We start from the raw sequence: 24,497 nt of genomic DNA, 5'->3' as shown, positions 1-24,497 counted from the left end.
ATCCCAAACGTGTGGCTTTTTCATTTCAGCTTCAGCGATCCCAGCCCTGCTCAGCCATCTCCTGGAAAGGGTGCAGGCTCTCAGGGAGGTATAGGAAAAGGTGAAAGGCAGGGTGCAAATCCCACATCGCACGTGGGTGGTGGGAGCCCAAAGGTGCCTCGGCCCAACATCGCCCTGAGCCAGCCCTTTGCGCTGTTGCTGGCTCCAGAGGTGTCCTGTGGCTTTGTGCAGCCTGGCCTGGAGGGGGACCCAAACAAAGAGCTCACGGTTCAGCTCCTGACCCCACCACCACCCTGATGAGGGGATTAGCCCTCTCTTCCAGCTAATCCCAGCTGCCCAACAGGCCCAGCCACCCTGAGAAGGTAACAAGAGATCCTGCCATGTCCCTTGTGCCAGCTCTGCCGCCCTGGAGAACTGATACCTCCCACGGGCTGGTATAAGAGCACCCTGGGCCGGCGCTGGGCGAGGCAGCGATGCCGGGGGCACAGGTCCTGCTGCTGTTTGCGGGGCTTGCCAGCGCTGCAGGGGGGAGGCAGGAGCGGGGCCCAAGCGCTGCCTCCATCGTCGCAGTGCCCAACGGGGGACCCTGGGGTGACTGGGCCTGGCCGGAGATGTGCCCCGACGGGTCCTATGCCACAGGCATCAGCTTCAAGGTAGAGCCTCAGCAGGGGAGAACGAGGCTGGCTTTGGAGAGCCCTGTGCCTCGGGACCCCATCGCGGCCTCCGCCTCCCCCCGCCCCAGGGGCTGACCCCCGCCTCCATCCCCTCCCAGGTGGAGCCACCCCAGGGGGTGACCAAGGACGACACGGCGCTCAACGGGATACGGCTGCACTGCTCCCCGCGGGGGGCTCGTGACGGCGGCTCCGCGGTGGAGTCGCAGAGCGGCAGGTGAGCCCCCAACGCGCCACCAGAGCGCCAGCGTCCCTGCGCCCTCTCCGTGCCTGGTAAAACACCTCCTCTGTGGCTCCCCCGGGGCACCGGAGGGCTCGCGCCCGTTCCTCCTGCCCTCGGCGCTGACCCAGCCCTCTTGCCCCTCTGTCTAGATGGGGCCGCTGGTCTGAGCCCCGCTGGTGCCCCCACCAAGGGCACCTGGTGGGGTTTGCCCTGCAGGTCCAGGCCCCCCAGCACAGGCTCCTGAGCGACCAAGTGGCTGCCACGAACGCCCGTTTTGCCTGCTCCGACGGGCAGGTCCTGGAGGGGCCTGGGCCTGAGTGGGGTGAGTGGGGCAGCTGGAGCCCCCCGTGCCCCAGGGCCGTGTGTGGCATCCAGACACGGCAGGAGTCTCCGCGGGGGCTGAAGAGGGACGACACAGCCCTGAATGACCTGCGTCTCTTCTGCTGCCGGGGGTGAACACCTGGAAACCTGCTCCAGGGCGTCTGATCCCAAGGGAGACCCGGCTCCGCACCAGAGCCTTCACCCAGGACCTCCCTCCGGGACCCCGCTACACCTTGGGAGATCCCTTAGCCCCGATATACCCACGGATAAGCACCTCTCCCTTATCCCCATGGGCTCCTTCATCCCACCTAGGCTTGCAGAGTTCCCGGTGCCCCCGGGGCTGCCCTCCTTCCCACCGAAATGAGCTTGCAGTGGAAAATAAAATACACCGAGACGGTGCTGGGACACGTCTGGTCACTGACAGCGGGACAAGCTCGGTAGTGGGGTTGAGAGGCAGGAACACGTCACTCCCGGGGGCGTGGGAGTTGGGACCACGAGAGGCCGGTTGCGTCTTCCCCCACCGAAAGGGGGTGAGGGAGAAGATGCAGCCGGACCCTCCTCAAAAGGGCAGGAGGCCGGGAGGCCGCGAGGCCGCAGGCAGGGCAGCCCCTGGTGGGGCGTAAGGAGACTTTCCTTCCCCGGCGCCGAGAGGGGGCTGCGTCGCTGGGGGAGCCGCACGCTGCCCCCGCTCCCGGCGCTGCGGTGGCCCTGTCCAGGCAGGGCTTCAGGAGGACAGAGGCCGCCGGTGGTGGCCCCCCCGGGGCCGGGGGTTTGGAGGTGAGAGGGGGGCAAAACAGTCCCCCCAGCACAGGCACCACTGGGAGTTGAACCCAGGATCTCCTGTTTACTAGACAGGCGCTTTAACCAGCTAAGCCATGGCGCCCTGCTGCCCTGGTGCCCCTGGTGCCCACTGCACCCCGGGGTGGTCCGGCAGCACCCAGCCTGGTCCAACCTGTCCCCCCCGAAGCTGCAGGGGAGGGTGGGGAAAGTGACAGAGAGCCGCAGGCTGGGGACAACAGGACCAGGGGGTGGGAGGCAGGTACCCAGCACCGGTTTGGCTGAGGCGGCAGCAAAAAAAAAAAAAAAAAAAACCAATTGCGACGAGGGTGGGATTCGAACCCACGCGTGCAGAGCACAATGGATTAGCAGTCCATCGCCTTAACCACTCGGCCACCTCGTCCCCGCTCCCTCCCCACGCCCCGACCCTTCCCGCACCCACCACCCGCCCCGCCGCGGCCGCCCCTCAAGGCGCCTCGGCCGCCCCGCCCCGCCCCCGCCGCTCCCCGCTCCCCGCTCCGCCGCCCGCCTCGCCGCCCCGGGCCTGCCCGCCCCGCCCGCCCTGGACACGGCCCCCGGCCCGGCCCCGACACGGCCCCCGGCCCGGCCCCGACATGGCGGCTGGGGGCGGGCGGGCGGCACGGCGGCTGGGGGCGGCCCCGCCGCCCTGCTGCCCCGCGGCCCTCTTAGCGCAGCCGGCAGCGCGTCAGTCTCATAATCTGAAGGTCCTGAGTTCGAGCCTCAGAGAGGGCACGCCTCTTTTTTTTTTTTGCTCCTTTTATTTTTACCTCCCCCTCCCCCGTCACGCCCCGGGGCCCGCCGCCTTCTCGGGGGAGCGCTCCCCTGCCCGTCCCGCATGGCGGGGCACGGCGCCGGCCCTGCCCCTGGGCGCCCTCACGCACCCACTAAGCCACGGTGGCCGCCGCCCGCCCGCAGCAGTGGGCGGGGGGGGGAGGACGCCTCCAGCGCCGCCCTCTTAGCGCAGCCGGCAGCGCGTCAGTCTCATAATCTGAAGGTCCTGAGTTCGAGCCTCAGAGAGGGCACCTCTTTTACACCTCCCCCGCCCCCCCCCCCGTGACACGTCGCTGAGCACTGCGGGGTGGCAGCGGGGCGGGCGGATTGTTTTGGGGCTCGGGCAGGGCGCCCCCCCCGCTCCCCCCGCGCATGTCTGCCCAGAGCCGCCGGGGACACGGGCAGAGCGCGGGCAAGGGACCCGCGGCCACCAAGGGCTGCATCAGGGCCGCCGCAGAGCCCCCCCCCGGGCCCCAGCGGGCGGGGGGGACAGGGGCGGGCGGCAACGTTAAAAAAAAAAAAGAGGCGTGCCCTCTCTGAGGCTCGAACTCAGGACCTTCAGATTATGAGACTGACGCGCTGCCGGCTGCGCTAAGAGGGCCGCGGGGCAGCAGGGCGGCGGGGCCGCCCCCAGCCGCCGTGCCGCCCGCCCGCCGCCATGTCGGGGCCGGGCCGGGGGCCATGTCGGGACCGGGCCGGGGGCCGTGTCCAGGGCGGGCGGGGCGGGCAGGCCCGGGGCGGCGAGGCGGGCGGCGGAGCGGGGAGCGGGCGGGGGCGGGGCGGCCGAGGCGCCTTGAGGGGCGGCCGCGGCGGGGCGGGTGGTGGGTGCGGGAAGGGTCGGGGCGCGGGGAGGGAGCGGGGACGAGGTGGCCGAGTGGTTAAGGCGATGGACTGCTAATCCATTGTGCTCTGCACGCGTGGGTTCGAATCCCACCCTCGTCGCAGTTGGTCCTTTTTTCGGCCCGGGTGCGGGCTGTTACCCCGCCGCTCCCCGCTGCCGGGACCCCCCGCGCCGTGCCGCGCTCCCCTTGCACTCAGGGAGCCGGGAACGTCTTTGCTGGTGCCATGCTGGAGAGTTTGCGGCGATTTGAACAGCAGGGCAAACGGGACGGCTCCTGCAAGACGGCACGGCCCGAGGGACGGTTGCAGAGCTCCCAGGGTAGCCTGAGGGTCGTGGGGGGGCGATTGCTTAAAGCCTTATTTTACTATAACATAATCTCTAACATCCCTCCAGGCCCTCCTCTCTTTAGCAGAGGTAAGGAGCTCAGAGGAGAGCAGAAGCCGTCTTGTACATAACAGCACCAGGCCGACACGTGCCAGCAGCAGCGGGCACAGCAGCATCCCCGGGTATGAATGCCTTAGTGCACCCAGAGCTGGGACCAAACAGCACGGCCTTGCAGGAAGCAGCAGTAGGAAAGCCACCTGCCAGTGCATGGCCCTGGTGCACCCCAGCCAGCTCAAGGAACTGGCAATAAACACCAGCCTGTTCCTCTGCTCAGTATTTTGTTGCTAGGAGGGTCTCGGAGGGAAAGCCTGAGACACGCTGAGCAGTGCAAGAGCACGCCGCTGCCCTGGGAGGAGCCCATCTGCCCCCACTTTCCTACTGACTCCAAAAAATGTAATGCGTGTGGGTACCAAGCTGGACAGGGGGAGCAGCACCCACCTTATCCCACACCCTGGCTGCCTGCCGGCTCTGGGCAGGAGCTGGCTGCAGGGCAGCTTTCCATGGGTTTCAGAGAAGACCCAGAAACGTGCAGTTAATGCCGATGCTCCTTCAGACACAAGGGTAAAGGCTAACTGGCTACAGGGATCAGCAAACCTATGGCAGTAAGACTGGGAGGTTTATTCCATCAGAGTCAAAAGCGAGGGCCCGGAATCAAGCACTAGGAAAACAGTTAGGTTTTTGAATGCGAAAGACCTATCTTTGGCCAAAAGATCCACTGTCTCCAAAGGTGCGCTGCTGACGCGAATGGACAGCATGCTCCTGGCCAACTACTCCCCGTGGCAGCAATGTGGGGGCTGCCAGACAGCCAAGGGACCAAGACCCCCTTCCACCCCAAAAAAGCACATTTTAAGCTCCCGAGAGTTTGGTTGAGAGCCTGCCCATACACAGAGCTATTATATAGCAACAAGGTGACAGCTCAAGTCAAGCCACTAGAAGTGTATTAGATGCAGAAGAGATGCTTACAGCAGACAACGCAGATGGTGTGAAACACATCCCAAAACATTTTCAGACTCATTTAATTTTACAGTGGAATTCTGGGTAAAGAGACAGTCAACAGCAGCACTTACGCAAAGCACAGCAGTTTCACTTGTTACTAAACCAGACAGAACTTAACATAACTCGAGACAACATCTCAAAACTTTACAAGTACGAATAGCCTCAAACCATGATTTCTCCAGTTCAAGCTTCTTATTTCAACCTATCTATTTTTAAGAGAATTAACACAAATACTATTATAAAAATATGAAACCACTTTTTTTTGGAAAGGGATTGACATGAAATTTTGGACTACTGAAAGTTATAAATAAAATGTTACAAGGTCAGACAATTGATCTCTCACTGGCAGGCAAGATCAGTGTTCACTGCCAAAGTTGCAATACTTTGTATTTTATCAGGCCAAATTTTCTGCTGGAGAAAGATCCAATGATGACGATTTTGTTTGGAAAAAAAAAACAAAAAAGACAAAAAAACCCACACACTTCTACTCTAGTATTGCAGACATGAAATACATGTTCACACTATCTCCTGGGAATTGATATTAAAGGTCTTCAATTTTCAAAGCTGCAGCTCCTTAAAAGCTGAAGAATGTAGAGAGTCTGGTTGGTTCGTTGGTTGGTTTTAAAAAAGTCAGTCCTCCATCATTCCTCCCTATCCGTTTTGTTGAAGACTGAAGAAAACATCCTGCTTTTCAGCATGGGAATTACTTTGCAGAATAAGCAACTGATTTGTTTTTAATCCCATAAGCATTCAACATAATAAAACGTGGGCCAAGCAGAACAAAAGTCTTTGGTTTTGCATGGACCACTATTAAGTATAAAATAAATACAGCAAAGTATTTTAATTACTTGAGAATGACAGAATCAACATTCCTGAAGAGCAAAACAGCAACTGAAGACCAAGGTGCTGCAGGAAGGTAACTTCTGCATCAGGCATGCACAGAGTTGGGACAACGTCCCTGGGACTGTCCATGGAGACAGACTGCTGTATTCCCAGGGGCCCTCACTACCTCACCGTTTTCTTCTGGTGAAGCTATGTTTAAGCAACAGGCTTCCCACAGAATTATTCTCCACTTGCTCCTCCTAGCAGTGTTTTCCTAGCTGTATCTCTACGGAAATTCAAGTCTGGTCCCAGTGTTGGCTCTGTGCACGCATGCCTTGGGATTTAACAAGTGTTGCGGAGGGAGAGAAACAAAAATGAGATGCAAGGAGTACACTGGAGCCCTTGACTCTGCATATACTGTGCTCAGAACTGTGAGCTAGAACAAAAGGTAGACATTTGATCGGGCAACCAGTTCATTGCCTCTCTCACAGCTAGCCATCAACCGATGAGAGTTGGTAAAAAGATGATCACCGCACAGGGTCAATTATGGGCTTTCCAAAAAACAGGATTCGACTCCTCTCCGTGCCTGTAAAATAGGACAGCTTAAAAGGAAGGACTCCTAGACCAGCCAAACCTCAGCTTTGAGCTGAAGGGACACACTAAGTCAAGACGCGCCCTCTCTGTGCAAGGCAGCCACACAACAGCCGCCCAGGACCCATGTTTGCTCTGCGTGTGTTCTTCTGAGAGGACAGAAGCTTTTATTTTTTTCTTTTTCTTTTTCTTTCCCTTCTCTTCTTGAAGAAGCCCCAGTGCTTTGGCAGTTGAATCACCTGACCATGAATTTCTTTATGAAGTCTCTTGGTCTGCACATGTATCTCAGCCCTGCTCAAATATCCACCATGTCCACCAGAGCAGAGAGATGGAGTTCAGAGGCAACTTCGCCCTCCTTGTTAGCGCTGAGTAGCCTTTGCAAGTGTTTCAGTCTGTCCGACAGCGCTGGGCTTAGCTCCTCCACCAGAAGCTCACATCCCACTTGACTCTTAGCCTGGCCAGAAGGAAAAGAGAGATTAGACTGACAAAGAAGCATTATCCAATACCAACAAGAGACAGCTCAGCTCAAAGACTATTCTCTCGCTTTTGAGAATAAGCGCAGGGGTCTTTCTTGCCCTCCCGCAAAGGAGGTATGGCAAAAATAGCATATTCTGCCCTCGGCCCAGCCTTCCTTTGACTGAGGGAAGCCGACCCTCAAAGGTGATCCTTTAAGTTAGAGTGCAACACCGCAATCAACGCATTTAGGACCGTTCTCAGCAGTCCTGTTAGAAACGTGAATTTCAGATCTGCAGGAAGCACTCCCCTCCCTGAAAGGAAGTTATTATCAGAGCAAAACTTTTCAATTCTGAATTTCCAAAGGCTATCCGACACTGCTTACCCATGTTTATTCCCACTAAGAGTTCTGTAAGGGCAGCAGGTTTAACAGCCTTAGCTCTGAAGGGTGTTGTGCAGACAAGTTCTCAGTAGCACTCCCTTCTTACCTCTTGAGCAGATGACATGGGACTCTTCATCAATGGATATGTGACAGGTGGGGTGGAGACCAGGGACTGGGGAAGGTAAAGAGGGGGACCCATGAAGTCACCAAGGGGCTCCATGTCCTCAGCTAGAAATTGATGCAACTGTTCTTCAAACCTGGAGGAAAGAGACCCAAATTGCCACTCAAATGGCAACCCAGCTTTGTTCTCCTTACAGGCAGGTTAAGCGGGAGTTGGGGCCTCAGAGGCGTCTGCAAGAAGGATATGATGCTCACAGTGATTTCCAACACTGACATCCCCCATTGCTATTGGGGAAACCCACTGCAGAAGGCTGTAATACAGAAAGGAGCCATGCAAATTCAAGACATCTGACTGATGAAGGCAGCAAATACAAAGCTCTTTAGCCAGCCTCAAAAACGATTCATTCTTTGGCTTCATGACCTGCTTTGCTACAGCTGTAAAAGTTGCAAGGTCATAGAGACTGCCATCCCAAATGGGCTTTAGACATCTGTGGCACGTCAAGACACACCATGTGAACATCTGCATGCTTCCATGTCATCTTTAAAGACCACTGAACACCACACACCACTGTACTGCTTTTCATTGGTGGCTTGATTGCCCATAGACAGTTTCCAACCGTTCCTCAAAGCTCCCAGTATTTCTACCATCCCGGACAGTTCCTGCAATGCAAGTAGGAGCTAGCAGGGAACAGCCTTGAACTTTTGCACTTGATGAATGAAGAAGAAATTGGAGACATCAATTAGGGTGTTTTCCAAAAACACTGCTGGACTTCAGTGCATACAAGTTAACTATTTACAACCCTCAACCAAGGGCGGCACGGAAATGGCTTTAGATACTGCTCTGGTAACTTACTTCTTGCTCTCTCTTTTCTCCAGTTGCAACTGGGTCAAGAGACGTTCTGGGAGAAGCTCCAGGGCTGAAGCCGTGTCTGAGAGTTCAACTGCACTGGGAACGCTCTTTTCCTGACCTGACAGCACGCTCGTGTCAGCGCCATATTGAGCTGGCATGATCGAGACACTACAGGGTTTCTTAGAAGAGATGGGAGACTTCACCCTTGACCTGAGAGAGAGCGGGGTGGGGGTGGGGGGGGAGCAGAACTGGTATGAGTGTTTGGATGATAAAGAAAAATCAACACAAATTTAGCAAAAGCAGGGAGCAAAAAGGGGATCTCGTCTTGAGACACGACCCCCTTGTGCCAGTCTAGCATGCTTACCATCTACATAGGAGATGCAATGCTTCGTGAGATTCAAGGAATGTATCTAACAAAAGGCTGGGTTTCACGCCCAAGAAAAGTATCTAGACATTCCCTGCTAGATAGAGGAGCAGCAGATGGCAGTTTCCAAGAGGGAACAGAGACTGGCTTCACTCTGAACAGGGCTCTAATAGGAGCCACATAGCTCTAAGACACCCTCCCCTCTCAACCTCTAAAATCTCTTAGCAGCAAGACTTCCTTATTGCCATGCCACAAGCTGGGGACAGAGCCTCCTTTTGAGCCCAAAATGGTGTAAAATAAATGTGAAGTCACCAAAGAAAGTAAATCTGCAAGTCCGTATCCAACTGGACATATGGCTAGCAGCACCCTCCTAGCAAATAACAGGCCCACGGCTTTGCTAAGGAAGGGGCCTAAGGCACCATGCAACACTAGCCAATGCTTCATTAAGACCACTTACAGTTTTCCCAAAAGACCTTAGGTACTGAAAGACAAAACTTCCAAATAGTTTTGATCATTCATCTAACAGGTCCAGGCTGCAGATGAAGGTGAACGTAAAGGAAGGGCGCGGTACTAAATAAAGGACATGCTCATGATTTACTCCTACGTGCTTCCTCAACTTCACACCGTTTTCCCTCCATTTGTGTGTACTCACAGCACAAGTCTAACTTCAAACGTATCTCAAGCCACAATTGTGTTCTCTCTGGCAGTAGAACTTCACAATTTACAAGACTTTAAAAAGTGCATTCCAGGTAAGTCCTTGACAGTGGGGCAACCCTGCAGAAGTCAAATTATTTACCATCTGGTTTCTGCACAGATACCCTTGTACCTCGTTTCAAGAGGATTTACCACAAGCATGTTCGGAGAGAACACCACACACAGGTTGTGAACATCATGAAGGCACTATGCAATTGTCACAGAGGTCTTAAGCAACCTCCTCAGCATTCACTGAGTAGCTCTGGTGGAGTAACTGATGGCTGAACATTATTCACACGGGAAACGTCAGAGTCACCTCACCTCCTATGGCCCTGCTGGATCTCCTTCTGGGTTCGCAATCTGGCTTGCTCCCAAGAAAAAGGGAGAGTGAAGTTTTTTAAATGCTCCTTGAAGAAGTATACACGAATCTGGCCATCTTCACTTACTGCTTCTGCGAACAAGTCAAACCCAACATTTAATCCCAGTACAGATTTTCCCCTTCAGAAGAAAAACTCAGCATTAAAAAGCCACTGAAAATTGTGTTCACTTTCAAGTAGCTTTAAGTTGTACTGCACATGTAAAAAGGGGCTTTTTAGAGTTGATTCACTCTTCAACAAATACCAGATTACTCCAAAGACTGTAAAACGCAGTTTTATCTTCATTTTAGAATTCTAGTGCATCTAAATTCAGTGTCCAGCCAATCAGGTAGTCATTTTGTTAAAGCAGTCTCCCTATAATTAAGCTAAACAGGGCACAAAGAAAAGCACACTTGAAATTGAAAGTAAGCAGAATTTCAGACACAAACCTCATTAACCTCCCAGAAGCATTCACTAACAGTACTAGGCTTTCTCCTCCTCTCCCCAGTTTATTGAATTAAACACTCAGGTATTTGACAGTGCTTGTTCCAGGATTGTGCATCAGATGCACAAACTTTAATCAGCAATCCTTCTGAACTTGCTCTGTCTGCTAAAGGCTGTGCACCTTGTCAGATGAAAGCAATGGGAATGCGTTGGTTCTTTCCAACTCTGTTTTACTGACATCCTTATCCTTCTTTTATCTTGTATCCTTTTTGTGGAAAGAAAGATTTGAATCCTAGCTCTGAAGAAGTGCTGTTTAAATATATACAATTCATTTTCTGAACATATTCCCAGCATGTTGTCTCAGACACCTATTACAAGTGAATGATTAAATGTTTAAGGAAGTAGTTCTGGTTTTGCCTGTTTAATTACTTACCAATTAAGACAAATCTCCTCCTGCAGCAGGTCTGCCATCTCAGCTGACCTGAGTAGATGTGGCTTCTGGGGGACCAATTCTTGGCTTTTGGTTGAATCTAAATGCCCTCTCTACTGGGATACAGGGGTTGAAAGATTCTGACTGTACTCCTCCATGTAAAAGATGTGGAAATTTTAATCATAGTGCTTTAACACGTAGCAAGCTCAAGTAAAGCTGTAACTGGCAAAAAACATATGCTCTCAATGGCAGAAAAACGTGCAATAAGCACAGTGCCATTCTACAACGCGGAGGAGGAGATCAAGACCAGAGCGCTCAATCTGCTACACTAACGCTACATATCACTCACTACCATACCTAAAGGCACCTATGCCAAGTTATTAAGTGTAGTTATGCATAAGATAACACCCATGCCATAGAAGTTCACACAATACCTGGTGAGATAGGCAGTTTGGGTGGTTTCCAGTCTCTCAGTTTATGATCGATGCAGAGTGCTAAGATATCATCCCAAGGGATCTCATCAACAGAAGGTCCATCATCAGAGCTCCCAGCCGTCCTGCTTTTCCACTTTCGGAAAGTTCTGCTCAGCAGATTCTCCACTTGGGACTGGATCAGTGGTTGAGTATGAGAAGAACTAGCGATCTGAGACACATACTGAAAAACCATGTGGCAAACAGGACGCCAAGGAGCTAAGGAAAAAACAAAACGACAACAAAACCACAAAAGTGATTTGCAAGAACGCGCGACAGAGCCAAAACAACAGCTTTACACGAAGACAGTTCTCCAAGCAGCACAGGCACATTTGAGAAAATGACATGCTGCCAAGGGGACACTGAAACGTGAAGTACATACCACCCAATGGAGGCAGATCTAGGTATGGGATCTGGAAGGAAAGCACAGCTTTCTTCAGCCAGGCCAGGTGATCAGGCATGTTCCACTGCAGGTGGGGTAACAGTTTGTTACCCCCAGGCTCTGAAAACTCTGTAACAGGCCAAGACAAGTCACACACAAGCTCTGAGGATGCTACATCTGAAAGGAACTGCAACACATTGTTGTACAGCTCTATAATGACCCCAGGCTCCTGAGACGGTAGACCAGCTGAACGCCTCTCCTTCCGGTCATGATAGAAGCGCTTGCCAAATTCACCATCAATCCCATCCTCCACATACTCCCGAAGGGTCTGACTGCAGAGCTCAAGGGAGTCTGGACACCGGGTAACCAGCCACCCCACTGCCGCAGAGAGCTACAACATAAAAAAAAAACCAACATGATTAGTAGAAGACACTGCTCCACGTGATGAGGACTGTAAGGATCCAATCCTGTAGCCCTCCAAGTTTGACAGAACAGGGCCTTGAATACTATACAGCAAAATACAAACAAATCATCCATCGGCATCCTGGGATTTGCAACAGTAAAGGTCAGACTGGATGGTCTCAATCTAAACTCACATGCAGCACATTCAAAAAAAAAGAAAAACAAAAGGAAGGAGAGGCTGTTCACATAACATGCAGTTGTGCTGCTGAACTCCCTGCTGCAGGTGTTGGCGATGCCAAAGTTTGTCTGAGGTCAAGGAGAATTTGGGCAGATTTACAGAACAGAAATCAATTCAAGACGAGCAAACGCACAGAAACCATGTTTGAGGCTGGCTGTCACTGAACTGCAAACGAATACAAGTTGCAAGGGAGTATCACTCTGCGCTTGCCCTTACCCTCTTTCCTAGGCACCCTCCCTGGTCACTGTGATAATACTGGGGATGCTGGGCCAGAGCTGCCTTTGGACTGACCCAGATTGGCCTCTCTTGGCCATTAACCTCCCCCACCTCTCCAACCCCCCACCTAGCTATGGCTCACACACAAAACTATCCCTCTATTTTATTCTGATAACTATAAAGACCCATCATGGCTTTTTGATTACAGTCTCCAGGCCACTATTCTCAAGCACAGAGCAAATAGAAAAAACAAGAAGGGCACAGGCTTGTATTTGGGAGCTGTCAGGGAGAGATCTGTCCCTCATATGAAAGCACTGAGGCATCCCTCACTCCCATCCACCGAGAACAGGATAATACTGGGCAATCCCATAGCAGTCAAAACAGCTACAAAAGGGTCCTTTGCACTTTACGACTGGGAGCTAAAGGATACCAAAGGCTTGCACATTGCTCTCACACTCTTCTGTTATGCAGTTATTGCACCCCTGCTAGTCAACACAGGCAGGAGAGACAGGGATTATGCAACCCAAATATTTGAGCCTCAGTGCAGTTTTCAGTATCAGAGAAAAAACTAGTTTTTATGAAGCAAATGCTGTTAATCTCTAGGCAGTTAAAAGAGAACAGTCACAAATAATAGAAAACTAGCAGCAATAAGTCAGAGCGGTTCTGGTTGATGTTGGAATCGCTACTAAAAAAGCACGTATCTAGTATCTGACTCCAGCAAATTCAGGTATGCGGTAAAAGCAGCTTTGAGCAAAACCTACGAGAAAGGTCAACTTCACCAGAAAAAAAAAATCCTCTTAAACAAGATTCAGTTGCATTTTAAAAGTTATTGAGAACGTAGCAATCATTTCTTATAAAACATTAGCAATTCAGAGAGATTAATCAGCTGTGTATCTCTTCACATGCTGAACTGCTTTTCTTACCCTTTCGGTGCCTTGTAAGTCACTGATAGAAACTGGAAGCTCAACAATGGTGTAATCTGAAATAAGCTGAGCTGAAATCAAGTCCTGCAGCATCAAACCTAAAGACAAAAAAAACACGCAACTGAAAGGCCTTCATCTCTCCTCAGCTGTATACATTCAGAAAGAACAAATGGGCACCTCCTTGGACCCAATCTCACTCTCGGCATACATTCACAGCATCGAAGCCCCCTCCATCCTTCCCTCCAGACTCGCAGGATGAAATATGGTGTGCAAGGGAATCTTGGAAACCTAGGAAAAGTTAAATCTCTTTCCGTATTAACCAATCCTTAAAGCCTCTGGATTTCTATCAGAGCTTTGAAGAGTCTTGCACCTCTCTCTTAACTAGATGTTCTCTGTATTTGAGAGACTGCGCTCGCCCCAACAGTTCTGCTTTGGGCAGTCCTAACCGTTCACGTTATTTCAAGGCACAGAAGTAACTACATACCTTCTTCTACTTCTTTCTCTGTGGCATCCTCTTCCTGACTAGGGACTAGAACCACCAGAGGAACTATTGGATGGAAAGGTTTGGCTTGAAGCAACTGTTTCAACTGAAGCAAAGCTGAAAGCCAATAAACATCATCTTCTGCAACATCTTCACTCCTAACTCGAGGGGGCAGGAGAAGAATAAGACCACTGGTTCCCAGTAAGTCTTTTTGCATCTCAGCCTTATCAAGCTCAGAGTCAGAGAGCGTGCCGTGTGCCACCTACACGAGTAAGAAGCATGACAACAATAATGCAGCTGAAGTAAAACAAAGCAATCTTCCTAATAAAAACTGCAGTTCATTCTACAAACCTGAGTAGTTAAAAAAAACACCAAGAAAACCCACGCACCATGAACATGCCCAACAGACACACAAAAATACACTTCGACACCTGATTCAGAACTAGAAATTTAAAGGACAGGTTCTACTATTATACTGCACTTAAGCAAATATTCATTCAGTTGACTGGAAACCAAAAGAAGAAAAGGTCATAAAATTTTTTTTCCCCAACAACCCTATCCCTCCCAGTATCACCTCCTCCCCATCTGACAGGACACAGAGCGTGAAAAGCCTCCAGACAACATCCACTGGCAAAGACAGCACAACCTTTTACTGCCTGTCAGGTATACGAAGATTGCTCTCACCTACCTTTATACACACATTGACATTAATGGTTCTGCTCCCTCGCGTGCCAGGAGAACTATATATTGTCAATGTTTGAATTCTGCCTTCCACATGTGAAGTATTTTTCTTCCAGCTTTTGTCTCCCATAAATTTAGCTTTCAACCAGTCCACCAGTACCCTAACCAAAGGGAACAAAAAAGATTTTAATTACGGTGTTTTAGGGTTTTGGCACAAACACCTCTAAGCTACCATAACGTATTATATTCCCGATCTTCAAATTGCTTAGATTTTGCTAAATATTTATCAGATGGCCTGAAATCCTCCACACCATTACCTATTTCAACGCTTTCTTTGTTTTTGATACGAGCAAAAACAGTTCAAAGAACAATGACAGGAGAAGATAAGGACTTTTGCAACAAATTCCAGTCACATCCTTAGAGTACTTTGGAGAGGAAAAAAAGGGGAGGGGAAAGGAAATTTGACATGGCAGGTGAAAACATATGTCAAGGACACTACTAGTCGTCCTCCATTCCACTGCCATGCTTGAGAAAGGAACGTATTAAACCAACTCTTCTACTTACCTGTTGGGATCATCCTGTGCATATTCCTCATCATTTGGCAAAACCAACAGCACCTTCCAAAAAAACTGTTCTTGCTGAACTGGAATATGTTCAGTGATTAATGAGGCGAGATCCAGGGGAGTCCAGGCTAAATCACTTAAAGAGAGACAGAAATGGGTAAGAAAAAGACTGCAGCAGCATCTTATATTTTTCAGTGATAACACCATTTTGCCATTATCTAAGCTCCAAAACCAGTTCCTAATCACTCAACTTCAGGAAGTTCCCGTGGGTGGTTTTTTTCTTGAAGCAATGTGCCAATTAACAGATAACGTTGCAGCTTTATTCGTTAACGTCTGCCAGCCTCATTTACTGACTGCACGCATGCTTTTGAGCTACTCCAGTGAACAAAACAGATCAGTTTACATCACTTTCCACAACCGCAGAGCACACCCATGACCAGTTACTGGCAGAACATGGCTGCGTTTGATTATGGGAAGGTCTGCTAGGGGACAGTCATTAAAAAAACAAGTTACCAGCCATTATGGGAAAGGCTCTTAAAAGATTTACAGAGGCACTGGTGGGATGGCACCTCTGAAATCTCCCGTTTAACCTCCTCCTCAGGGCAGGAACATCCCCAATACCAGAGCAAGACCGCCCACCTAACGGCCAAGGCTTGGAAACACCCAAAGATGGAGATCCCCCACCTGGGGATCTGTGCCAGGGTTGCAGCCCTTCAAGGGGAACGCTTTTCTTGCCTTGAACAAGCTGGAACGCTATAAACGCTTCAAGAGGTCCAAAATTAGAGCTAAAGAATTAGTTCCATCACCCACCTATTTCACCATGGACCAGATACTTTCAAGACTTACAGCTCCCGAATCTGTAACACGAGCTTTATTTTGGGGATGTGGGACCACATCCCTATTGCTTCAGTTCCACGCTCCTTAGCTACTCTGCTCCAATAAACGCATAAGGAACCAGAGCGTGTGACAAGCCACAAGAAGGCAGACCTCCCGCTGGACACTAAAATTCTCAATCAAATCGTTCACGCACGAGCCAGGCTGGTAACGACTCATTTATTGTTCTGCCCGCACACTCCGACCTAGGTCCCATACCACCCGAGAACAAAATGCATAAAGCCTGGCATACCCTTAAGGTTACACCTATAGCAATGGGCTTGGATGTCCTAACATCTTCAAGGATTTACCTTCCAGTTTCCCCTAAAGTGTCAAGTACTTCCAGAAGCAAAACAGCAAACGGACGCTCCATTTGCCGCTCCACAATGACATTTTCAAGGTCTTTGGCATTCTTGTTACAATTTGCTTAAAAACACAAGGATCAAACTCCAACATACCTTAACAATTGCTGGTAGAAGTGCTGAACTTTCATCTCATGCACTGTCTTGTTTCTCAGCCAATTCAATCTAGAAATAGAAGGTGGTTGCGATTGGCAAACGTATCTGTTATTTTATACAAACAAAACTGCTGAGCCCTTCAAAGTCATTGCGAAAACTTTGGAAAGCTGCTGTTAATAGGAGAAGGAAAAAAACTTCTTTGGGTTTTCAGATTTTGTAATGGCATTGTATACAGAAAGCGCCCTTTGGGGGGAATTTAAGAAAACTGTTTTGCAAAACCACTAACTTTAGCAACAGACTCTGACAGAAGACGACTACTTTGTAACTCACCTTCCAAAAATCGTACCAACTGCCAGCTGCTGCCACTGTAAGCACCCTTACCTCGTGCAAGAGATTCCCAGCTTTCCTGCGTGTCCCAGGTTTACAATTCTCTTGGCCAAGTTGTCCATGGCTATAGGCCACTCAGCACTGGGGGAAAGCGCTTTCAGTTTATTTCTTGGATCCGTGCAAAAGGGAGCAGCTGGAAACGCCCTCATTTGACGTTTCAACTTTGTTCGAGCTGCCACTGCTTCCCTCCACCTTCAGGAGAGAACAGACAAATAGGCCCTACTAATTACTTCCTCAGTCCAAACCAGTTTTCTCATTTTTGCTCTTCACACGGGGTCAGGCTCTCAAAAGCATCCCACAAGCATCAGAGACGGCCAAAGGGTGGGACAGTGCATGTGGGAGATGCAGTGGGCTCAGACTACAGTCGTGCACACAACTGCAAATTCACTTCTCAGAGCACACGCTGGATGTGATCTGCCAGCCATACGTGTTGAGTGTCCAAAAGGGGCAGCACTGCACCCCCTTAAAAAAACAATAATAATAATATATTAAAAAAAACTAGACAAAAAAGGGAGCAGCTGTCTGCATAGCAAGTTGAACTCACTCTCGGTAGTCATATGGGGACCAGAGGAGGGAAAGAGGGCTGCCTCTACCTGCACCCTAAAAGCTTCCCAGACAAAAGTTCAAGCATCATTTTCCTTCCCAGGTTTCAGCATGCTTATTTTTAGCGCAAGCATTCTCTACGACTCGAGTACTTGCTGAAAATACCCTTGCAACATCCTCTTGCAAGAAAAAAGGTATGCCTTTTTTTGTTGTTGTCCTGTTTTGGGGCAAATCAATCAAGCAGGAGGGAATGCTTAATACAGCCTTCATCATCAGAAGCCAGCCTATTTTTCAATGACCAAATAATACAGAACATGTGACAAAGAAGACAAAAGACTAAGTCATAAACTGGTGTTTTTGCATCTTGTTTCCTCAGATATTTTCAGAGCATATAAAAATACTCCTGCATCATTGAATTTTGACTGCCGCATGTAAGTCTCTCTCATATCTTTAGGATCCTGATTAACCTTCCCCCTATCCCACAGAAGGCAGACATGTGAGATTCGCATATAACCTGAAGTGAAATGGACACATTCTTAGGACAGAAGTAGAACTCTGCAAGGGAAGGTGTTTCACAGGAGACAGAGGTGGGTGGGGGAAAGCAGCCTGCTGCTTCCTCTCTTCTAGTGGTATGAAACGCCACCTGAAGTGTCTCCACCTGGCTGCACTGGGGCAGCACAGCAGAAGGAGAAACGTATCTCTGCTTTGGACCACTACAATAACCACTTAAAACACGTATCCAGAAAAACAAACTCTCAGTAGAAAACATCGGAGAAGCAATTACAAGTTTCTAGACAGAATTAAGCTGAAGTCTCTTACCAAGCTTGTTAAATGGCTCCCATGAGGTATGCCCCCTCCCCCACATATTAGTAATGCAAGACTAAGTCTATCTTTAGAGCGGAGCCAACCTGTCAGCAACAGCTGTCTCAAACACAAGCAGTTTTATTTGAAACTATTAACATCACCCTTCCTATACTCCCAAGGAAAGAAAGTGTATCACAGGATGGCAACTCACCGCTGCAGATATTTGCAGAAACACTGGAGCTCCTGAAGAGTTTCCTTGGCAATCTGGAAAATCTCATCTTCCAGAAAGAGGTCCATGACATGAGCACAGACTTCTTCTGAGCACCGGGCAATCCGCGCTCTCCGGTCTCTTTCTAAGGCACATCTAATTCAAAACGAAACAAGACAAGACCTCCAGTGAGGTGAACACAAACGCTAAAACAACTGACCGTGCTGCAAATAAGAGAGACTACCAGGACAGGTAGCAAAGAGGAAGAGTTTTCTATGCTTCTGCTTTTTAATCTATGGCCCTTCTACGTGAGATCTGTAATCACAAGCGTCATTCGAGTTTTATGCTGATCATAGGCTTCCAGAGAAATACATGCCAGACTATGATGGAGTTGGAGGATAAAGCACACAGGGCAGCCTTGTTCCAAATAAAGCGTCTATTTCTTTCACCCCTGGAGGACCACTTCTGCCTGACAACAGTGCAGCTGCAAGCTGACAACATGCTGTATGACCAAGTACGTTTTCTCTCTCTTTAAAGCACTCTATTGTTTGACCTTCTTTGAGGTCATCTTCAGCAAGAGGCCTGCGACTTCCTGACAAATTCTTACCCTCAGGAAAGTATCCTAAACAGCAAAGTATGGCGTATAGTAGGTAGTACTTACTTTAATTCATTGTCTGATGTCTCTCGAACATTCTCCTTTATTACTTCTTCCATCAACTCCATACCCACCAACTGACTCAACTGTTTTATTAACTGCTCTCTTTCCTTCTTTCGCCTAGAAGGACAAGGAACAAGTTTACACAAGCAGCAACTGCCAAACCTACCACTTAATAACAAGTGCAACGTGCAGCATCAGACCCACAGTTAATTCGCCTAAAATTTAGTTCCCACTAGCCGTTTTCTCCCCCTAAAAACAAACAGACTCAGCTTTGAATGGAGCCAGGTCTCTTTCAATCATACAGCTATACAACCATACAATCACAGGAACTATTTCCCCTTGGAAAGAAAAGTTCCTGCATATGTCAAGGTGAGGACCTTGTCCACACCAGAGAGGTGAAGACACCTCCCTCCCTGGAAGCTTTGGGAGGATTAAAGTTCCCCAAACGTTCCCACTCCCCATTTTTGTGGTGGCTCTGTGAGGTTACCCAAAAAAACTAACTAGCAGATCATCTGAGGACACACAAGTGGCAATCTCTCTCTCTGTGATCCCAGGGCAGTTCAAGATGAGAGAAATCAAGAGATTTCAACGTGTGAGAAAGGCACAGGGTCTGAGCACACATCCAATGGCTCAGGTCTGTTTTTATGTTGCCCAGGAGATGCACAGAGTCCACCCTGCAGGACCAGCAACTCACCTCTCTTCCTCCACTCGGCGCCTTTCCTCTTTAACGCGTTCCCTTTCTGCGCTGAGCACGCTTCCCGCCACTTGTCTGAGAATCTCCCTCATTACTTCAGCCAGAAGTTCCTCCACAGCGGCCTCCGACGTGCTGCACAAAAACAGCAATTCTCCTTTCAAAGCCAACAAGTTTTCATTCAGAGCCTTAAAGGCTAGGCACCATACATCTGTGGTTTTCCTCAAGCTTGGGTGAGAATGACAGCATAATTTTGGTCCCCTACATCTGTTTTCAATTACATGAATATGTCAGTTTGCTATAACGTGGACCAGTGAACCAACAGGTTGAGCCATCCTACTGACCGAAAATGTTAATGCTTGACAGGACACAAAGAACATGAACATGCTTAGAAGATCACTTGAAGCATCCAAAACCTGCAGGCCGATTCCTTCAAGTTTACTACAGCTCAAAAGAGTTTGAATTTGCGTGGGAAGGGAAGTTTCAAGATGCAGCTTAAAAACACCCAAACCCATATTCATACAAAAAAGTTCACTCCTGTCTTCCAAGTGCTTTGCCCCATTGCCCCACGCATGGGCTCTGATTTTAATTCAACCCTTGCACTATGCCCTTGTGCTGCTCTTTGTGAACACCCAGCAAATTAATCCCGAACTGAGTTGCTGAAAACGGAATCTAACAAAATTAACACAGCTAATTCTCACATCAGCCTGCTGAAGCAGGGGTCAGAGAGCTCTAACTGTGCCTGCTGGGACTGAGCAGCATAGACGGAACAAAGCATACATGTCTATGTAAGTAATCTGCAACCTTCCTTTCCTATGCTGTTATTTAAGGGGAGATAGACACACAGAATGTTTTACAGCCAGACTGCAGCTGCACATCCCACTCTGGGGAAGGGTAGGCACGTGGGTGCAGTTATCAGAAGACAGTAAGGTCCAGCACCACAAAAATCAATTATCGAGCATGAGTTTCCCCAATGATGCAACCTGTCCACAGTGTAACAGACCCTTCTTGGGCGGGGGGCCTTTACTTAGGATTGACTGAAGCCAGTCCTCTTTAAGATTAGGTAACGTATGTCAGTTTACTAGGCGCGTTTTTTTTCCTTTTTTTTTTTCTTCCTCCTTTTCCCCCTCCTGAGTAGATGACGACATAGGATTCCAGCTCTTGGATTTAGAGTCACACAGTCTCCACAAGGTCTGAAAAGATATTCCCATGCATTATCAGGAAACAACATCTGCACGTCATTGTCAATACACTGGTACGTAATGCAAGGTTGTGAGTGACCTTACTAGACAATGCCAGGGCTGACTTGATCTAGTGCTGGCAATAGACCTGCTGAGAGGGGGAGGCTGGGCCAAAGCCATCCAGATGCCCCTTCCCAATGGCCTGCGTGCGAGTTTGAATTCCCTTGTAGAAGCGTTATTCAAAACGCACAGTAAGCCAGATCTGGACTTATTCCTCCTGTCCCTGTTTGGGCACCTTTCCTTCCAAAATACGTTTGTAGTAGCAGTGATGTTAGAGTCGTGCCAGACAAGGTTTACAGAGCAGCACATCACTTAATCGATGTATGTCAGAAAGGCTGGGGTCATCCGAAGGAAGGTCTGATTTTTCCTCCACTGCATCGGTAAGAGAATCTCTCTCTGCTACAAAGCTTGCCTTGCTTAGTTTTAATCTTTATACGTGGTGCTGTTAGGGCCAACTGGAATTTTAATGGCAACGGACTCCAGGAGTACCGGCAGAAAACGTTTCTTTACCAGATCGCTGCAGCAACGTAAGCCATTCCCGCTCGGCTGACTTCTCTGCACTCTCCTTTGAGGACGTCACGCACAAGCCCGTCCACCACTTCAGCAATGTCCTACAACACAGGGGAGGAAGCAGCTGAAGCAAGCTGGAATCCTGCTCAGGACAGTCTCTGCACACGCGTGAATCGGGAACAAGGCCTTCCAACCTTGTAATTGCCAATTACAGTCAGTTAAACAACTGTATTTCTACTTGCAAACAAAGCTAACTTTGTAAATGCAAGGGCCTGAAAGTCTTTCAGTATTCTAGAAGTAAGAGCCATATAATACCAACATAGTAACAAAAGCAACTTTTTGTATTAAAGACAGGCAAGTTAAATCAGAAAACATCAACTAAGAAAGGTGAATTTTGAGAGTGCTTCCTATTTTTGTATTTCAGTTTCTTGTAGAGTTGCCATTTCTCTACAGGTTCTAGCTAATTTAATCCCAAAAAACTAGATATGCTCTTCATTGAAACGTAACCACGCTTAGGCGGAACATAGAAGCTGCAAGACTTTACAAAGCAGTAAGACATTTCAGCACAGATTCAGTATTTGCACAAATCTAAACCTTGGCAGGGGCAGAGGGAAAACAACACAGGGGCATGAGGTACACGCTTAAGACCAGACATTAGCAGTCTTGCATACACAAGCAGCAGCTTAGTCATGTTTCATTCAAAATAAATGTCATAATATTAAAGGACTAAAGCAGTAGCCACTAAAACAAAGTTTACCTGCTAAATCAATATAACTACTTTCTATGATATCACTGACTTTCTCCTTAGAAGTGTCTCAAATAAATACTAACAGACAGAACTTTGTTTATCCAGTGAAAGAAAGCAAACAGTGACATCTTCAGACCTGCATCTGAAATTACACAAGACTTTCCTTTTTCAGAATAAAAAAAGTCTGAAGAAACTACTTAAACTAATGATAGCACCGGGCCAGGGAACGTCTCCCGGGTCTGGAGACAATCTATGGATCTCAGTTGCCTTTTATCATTTTTTAAATCTTTCCCAAATACTCAAGGGGTTTTTGAGCTTTCCTTACCGTGTCTGTGTACACTGGCTGAGGCTTTGAAGGGAGAAGCTCAGGTTGTCCAACAGACTGGGAAATTGCCTGGGCAGAAGGTAGCAGTGGCACTAGAGGACGAGGTAACAGTGAAGGCATAAGGTGAGCTGGGGGCTGGACTCTTACTGCTGCGACATCTAATTCCACAACTTTGCTTTCCATTCTTCCTTCTGGGGAAGGGGAGGGAACAGAAATCAAGCCATTAAGAGAAACATCAATTCAGTCTGGCTTGTTTTATAAGCCGATGAGATTTATCGGGCAACTGCATATTGGAAGCTTGCTGCCCTGAAGTTAAAATACATCACGCAGGCTAATTAAATTATTACACATATTACTGTATTTCTTGAGAGTGCCCCTCCACTAAAACAATTGCTTTAAGAGAAGTAAGCTTAGCACCTACTCACACACTGCTCTTGAATAAATGCAAAATATTTGTCCTTCCAACCAGGACCAGGTATAAATTCAGCCAGCTTGAAGACAATGTACTTAGTGAGGCACAGTGAGAACAAGCAGTACACAAAATCTGCAAACTGAAAAGGGAACTTGGATATCTGAAAGCAGTTAGTTACTTCACTTATGTTGATAAAACTTTGAACTTATTTCCATTAGTGTATTTTCTGTATCGATAAATATATTTTTTTAAATCAGGAAGTTCATGAGCTTTTACAGACGTGTAATTATATTAAAAAAATATGCTTTTATCATGCCTAAATTTGAACGCAATTTCAATCTACGTGAGCCAAGAGCAGTTTCTCCTTTGTAGGACAAAGCTATTCACAAAACGATCCAGCACTACGTTCCTAAACAGTGTTTGAAACGCCCGTTTGCTCTTACCTGTAGCATCCGCACTGGATTTTTGGCTGCTACTAGCTGGATCCACAGTTGTGTTACCACCAATGTATTTGTTCTGTCCATTGAAGCTACTCACAGGCACATGGTGAGGCACTGAAGGTAGCGGCCCTCCATTTACAACTTGCCCAACTGACACAGTCAGCTTCCGACTTACAAACATCGATTTCTGTGGTTTGGGTAATCCGTCAGGCTCCAAGAAAGCTGAGCGATTCAGCTCCACATAAGCACTGGGGAAATATAAAAATAGAAGTACATACTCAAAGCTTCTGTAGCCTGTACGTTTTCAGTTGGACAGCTCAGTAGGGCTAAGCGAGACAGATACAGGACTTTCAGAATTGCTCCCTGTAGCCTGGATCTCAGTCTTCAGCTAGAACTGGAGAAGGGAAGGCAAGAACACTATCCTAACTGCTATTCTCCCAGGACAGAATACAAGTTGTGATGGACAAAGACGTCAGGACTACCTACAGAAATCATTTTAAAAGGTGCAATCCTATTCCAATCCAGGCACCTACGGTCTTACTAATTTGCCCTTTCTAAACCGAATAGTAATAGGAAATGGACCACTCTAAGTGACGGGCTCAATTTCTCGCCTTCCCCAGCCGCCTGCATTCCAAGTCTGTATGCATCAGCACACATGCATGTAATTTATGCATTTCCACAGCAGACATTCTTGTCTGCCGGTTGTTGGCCTCTAACATCCTCCTAATCCTCCACTAAAGACTTTTACAGGCTCCTCTCCCACTCAACCTTTACTTTTCCTTTTGCTCCTAAAAACTCAACCTTTCACACCACTCGACTTCACCCCACCCCATCCGCATCACCGTAACATGTCAGCTTCACGAGAACGCATCCTGATTTCCTACAGAACTACAGTTTACTACAGTTCAACTGCAAGATGGAAAAGCCCAATTAAAATTTTTCCTTTGACTGGGTTATCCACAATGTCTTTTTCTAGGGAAGAATTCCCCGGAGTTCAACAGAGACTAAGCTCAATATGCAGTCTCTCATTTGGGGGAGTGCCTCTCCTGCTTTTTTCCTTCAGGTGCCATGAAAACAGGTATTCTTTATCCTTGAAACCCCAAGCACCTTACCAAGTGCAAAAAAAGTTACGTGGAAATACACAGTAGTTAGCAACAATACAAGCACCCTTTCTTCAGGGAATAAGGTGAAATCAAGGAAATGTTCATAAATATAGCAATAAAAGTAGAACAGATTATTAAGCTTTGTGCCTCCTGTTGTCCTGGCGCTTTGCTTCCATCGAGTCCAGTCTCTAACCTCTGCCTGTTCTTGTCTTTTTTGATTGCAAAATCCA

The 24,497-nt window shown here is 48.5% G+C and overlaps 2 protein-coding genes and 6 non-coding genes across 9 annotated transcripts in view; 4 read left to right on the top strand and 4 right to left on the bottom strand.

Moving 5' to 3' along the window:
• Positions 1–351: 351 nt before the first annotated feature.
• Positions 352–1,620, top strand: LOC138067696 (vitelline membrane outer layer protein 1 homolog). The gene is made up of 3 exons (XM_068949570.1): positions 352–653; positions 773–888; positions 1,044–1,620. Exons 1-3 carry the CDS (start codon positions 474–476, stop codon positions 1,348–1,350), a joined length of 603 nt encoding a protein of 200 aa, XP_068805671.1. The 5' UTR covers positions 352–473; the 3' UTR covers positions 1,351–1,620.
• Positions 1,621–2,024: 404 nt separating this feature from the next.
• TRNAT-AGU (transfer RNA threonine (anticodon AGU)) lies at positions 2,025–2,098 on the bottom strand. The gene has a single exon. It is a non-coding gene; the product is annotated as a tRNA-Thr (tRNA).
• A 215-nt stretch (positions 2,099–2,313) lies between these two features.
• On the bottom strand, positions 2,314–2,395 carry TRNAS-GCU (transfer RNA serine (anticodon GCU)). The gene has a single exon. It is a non-coding gene; the product is annotated as a tRNA-Ser (tRNA).
• A 277-nt stretch (positions 2,396–2,672) lies between these two features.
• TRNAM-CAU (transfer RNA methionine (anticodon CAU)) lies at positions 2,673–2,745 on the top strand. The gene has a single exon. It is a non-coding gene; the product is annotated as a tRNA-Met (tRNA).
• A 217-nt stretch (positions 2,746–2,962) lies between these two features.
• Positions 2,963–3,035, top strand: TRNAM-CAU (transfer RNA methionine (anticodon CAU)). The gene has a single exon. It is a non-coding gene; the product is annotated as a tRNA-Met (tRNA).
• Positions 3,036–3,312: 277 nt separating this feature from the next.
• TRNAM-CAU (transfer RNA methionine (anticodon CAU)) lies at positions 3,313–3,385 on the bottom strand. The gene has a single exon. It is a non-coding gene; the product is annotated as a tRNA-Met (tRNA).
• Positions 3,386–3,644: 259 nt separating this feature from the next.
• TRNAS-GCU (transfer RNA serine (anticodon GCU)) lies at positions 3,645–3,726 on the top strand. Its single transcript has one exon. It is a non-coding gene; the product is annotated as a tRNA-Ser (tRNA).
• Positions 3,727–5,006: 1,280 nt separating this feature from the next.
• The window catches only part of MCM3AP (minichromosome maintenance complex component 3 associated protein), a 31,967-nt gene continuing 12,476 nt past the window's right edge, over positions 5,007–24,497 (bottom strand). The window contains exons 11-28 of one of the 2 annotated variants that reach the window (XM_068947698.1): positions 23,168–23,412; positions 22,313–22,404; positions 21,240–21,340; positions 19,492–19,623; positions 18,801–18,914; positions 18,143–18,295; positions 16,579–16,776; positions 16,198–16,266; positions 14,868–15,002; positions 14,311–14,464; positions 13,626–13,884; positions 13,142–13,239; positions 11,363–11,753; positions 10,945–11,199; positions 9,602–9,731; positions 8,227–8,433; positions 7,360–7,510; positions 5,007–6,872 (exon numbers count right to left, since the gene is read on the bottom strand). In XM_068947698.1, the coding sequence (XP_068803799.1) occupies positions 6,714–6,872; positions 7,360–7,510; positions 8,227–8,433; positions 9,602–9,731; positions 10,945–11,199; positions 11,363–11,753; positions 13,142–13,239; positions 13,626–13,884; positions 14,311–14,464; positions 14,868–15,002; positions 16,198–16,266; positions 16,579–16,776; positions 18,143–18,295; positions 18,801–18,914; positions 19,492–19,623; positions 21,240–21,340; positions 22,313–22,404; positions 23,168–23,412 (3,043 nt within the window). In that variant the 3' untranslated portion in view covers positions 5,007–6,713. Of the gene's footprint in view, positions 6,873–7,359; positions 7,511–8,226; positions 8,434–9,601; positions 9,732–10,944; positions 11,200–11,362; positions 11,754–13,141; positions 13,240–13,625; positions 13,885–14,310; positions 14,465–14,867; positions 15,003–16,197; positions 16,267–16,578; positions 16,777–18,142; positions 18,296–18,800; positions 18,915–19,491; positions 19,624–21,239; positions 21,341–22,312; positions 22,504–23,167; positions 23,413–24,497 lie in introns of both variants that reach the window. The other variant, XM_068947697.1, reaches the window with a different exon arrangement.

Source organism: Struthio camelus, chromosome 6, assembly GCF_040807025.1.
Source record: "Struthio camelus isolate bStrCam1 chromosome 6, bStrCam1.hap1, whole genome shotgun sequence".
NCBI classification, from domain to species: domain Eukaryota; kingdom Metazoa; phylum Chordata; class Aves; order Struthioniformes; family Struthionidae; genus Struthio; species Struthio camelus.
The sequence above is the reverse complement of the archived record's forward strand: the minus strand, read 5'-3'. Positions and strand labels throughout refer to the sequence as shown.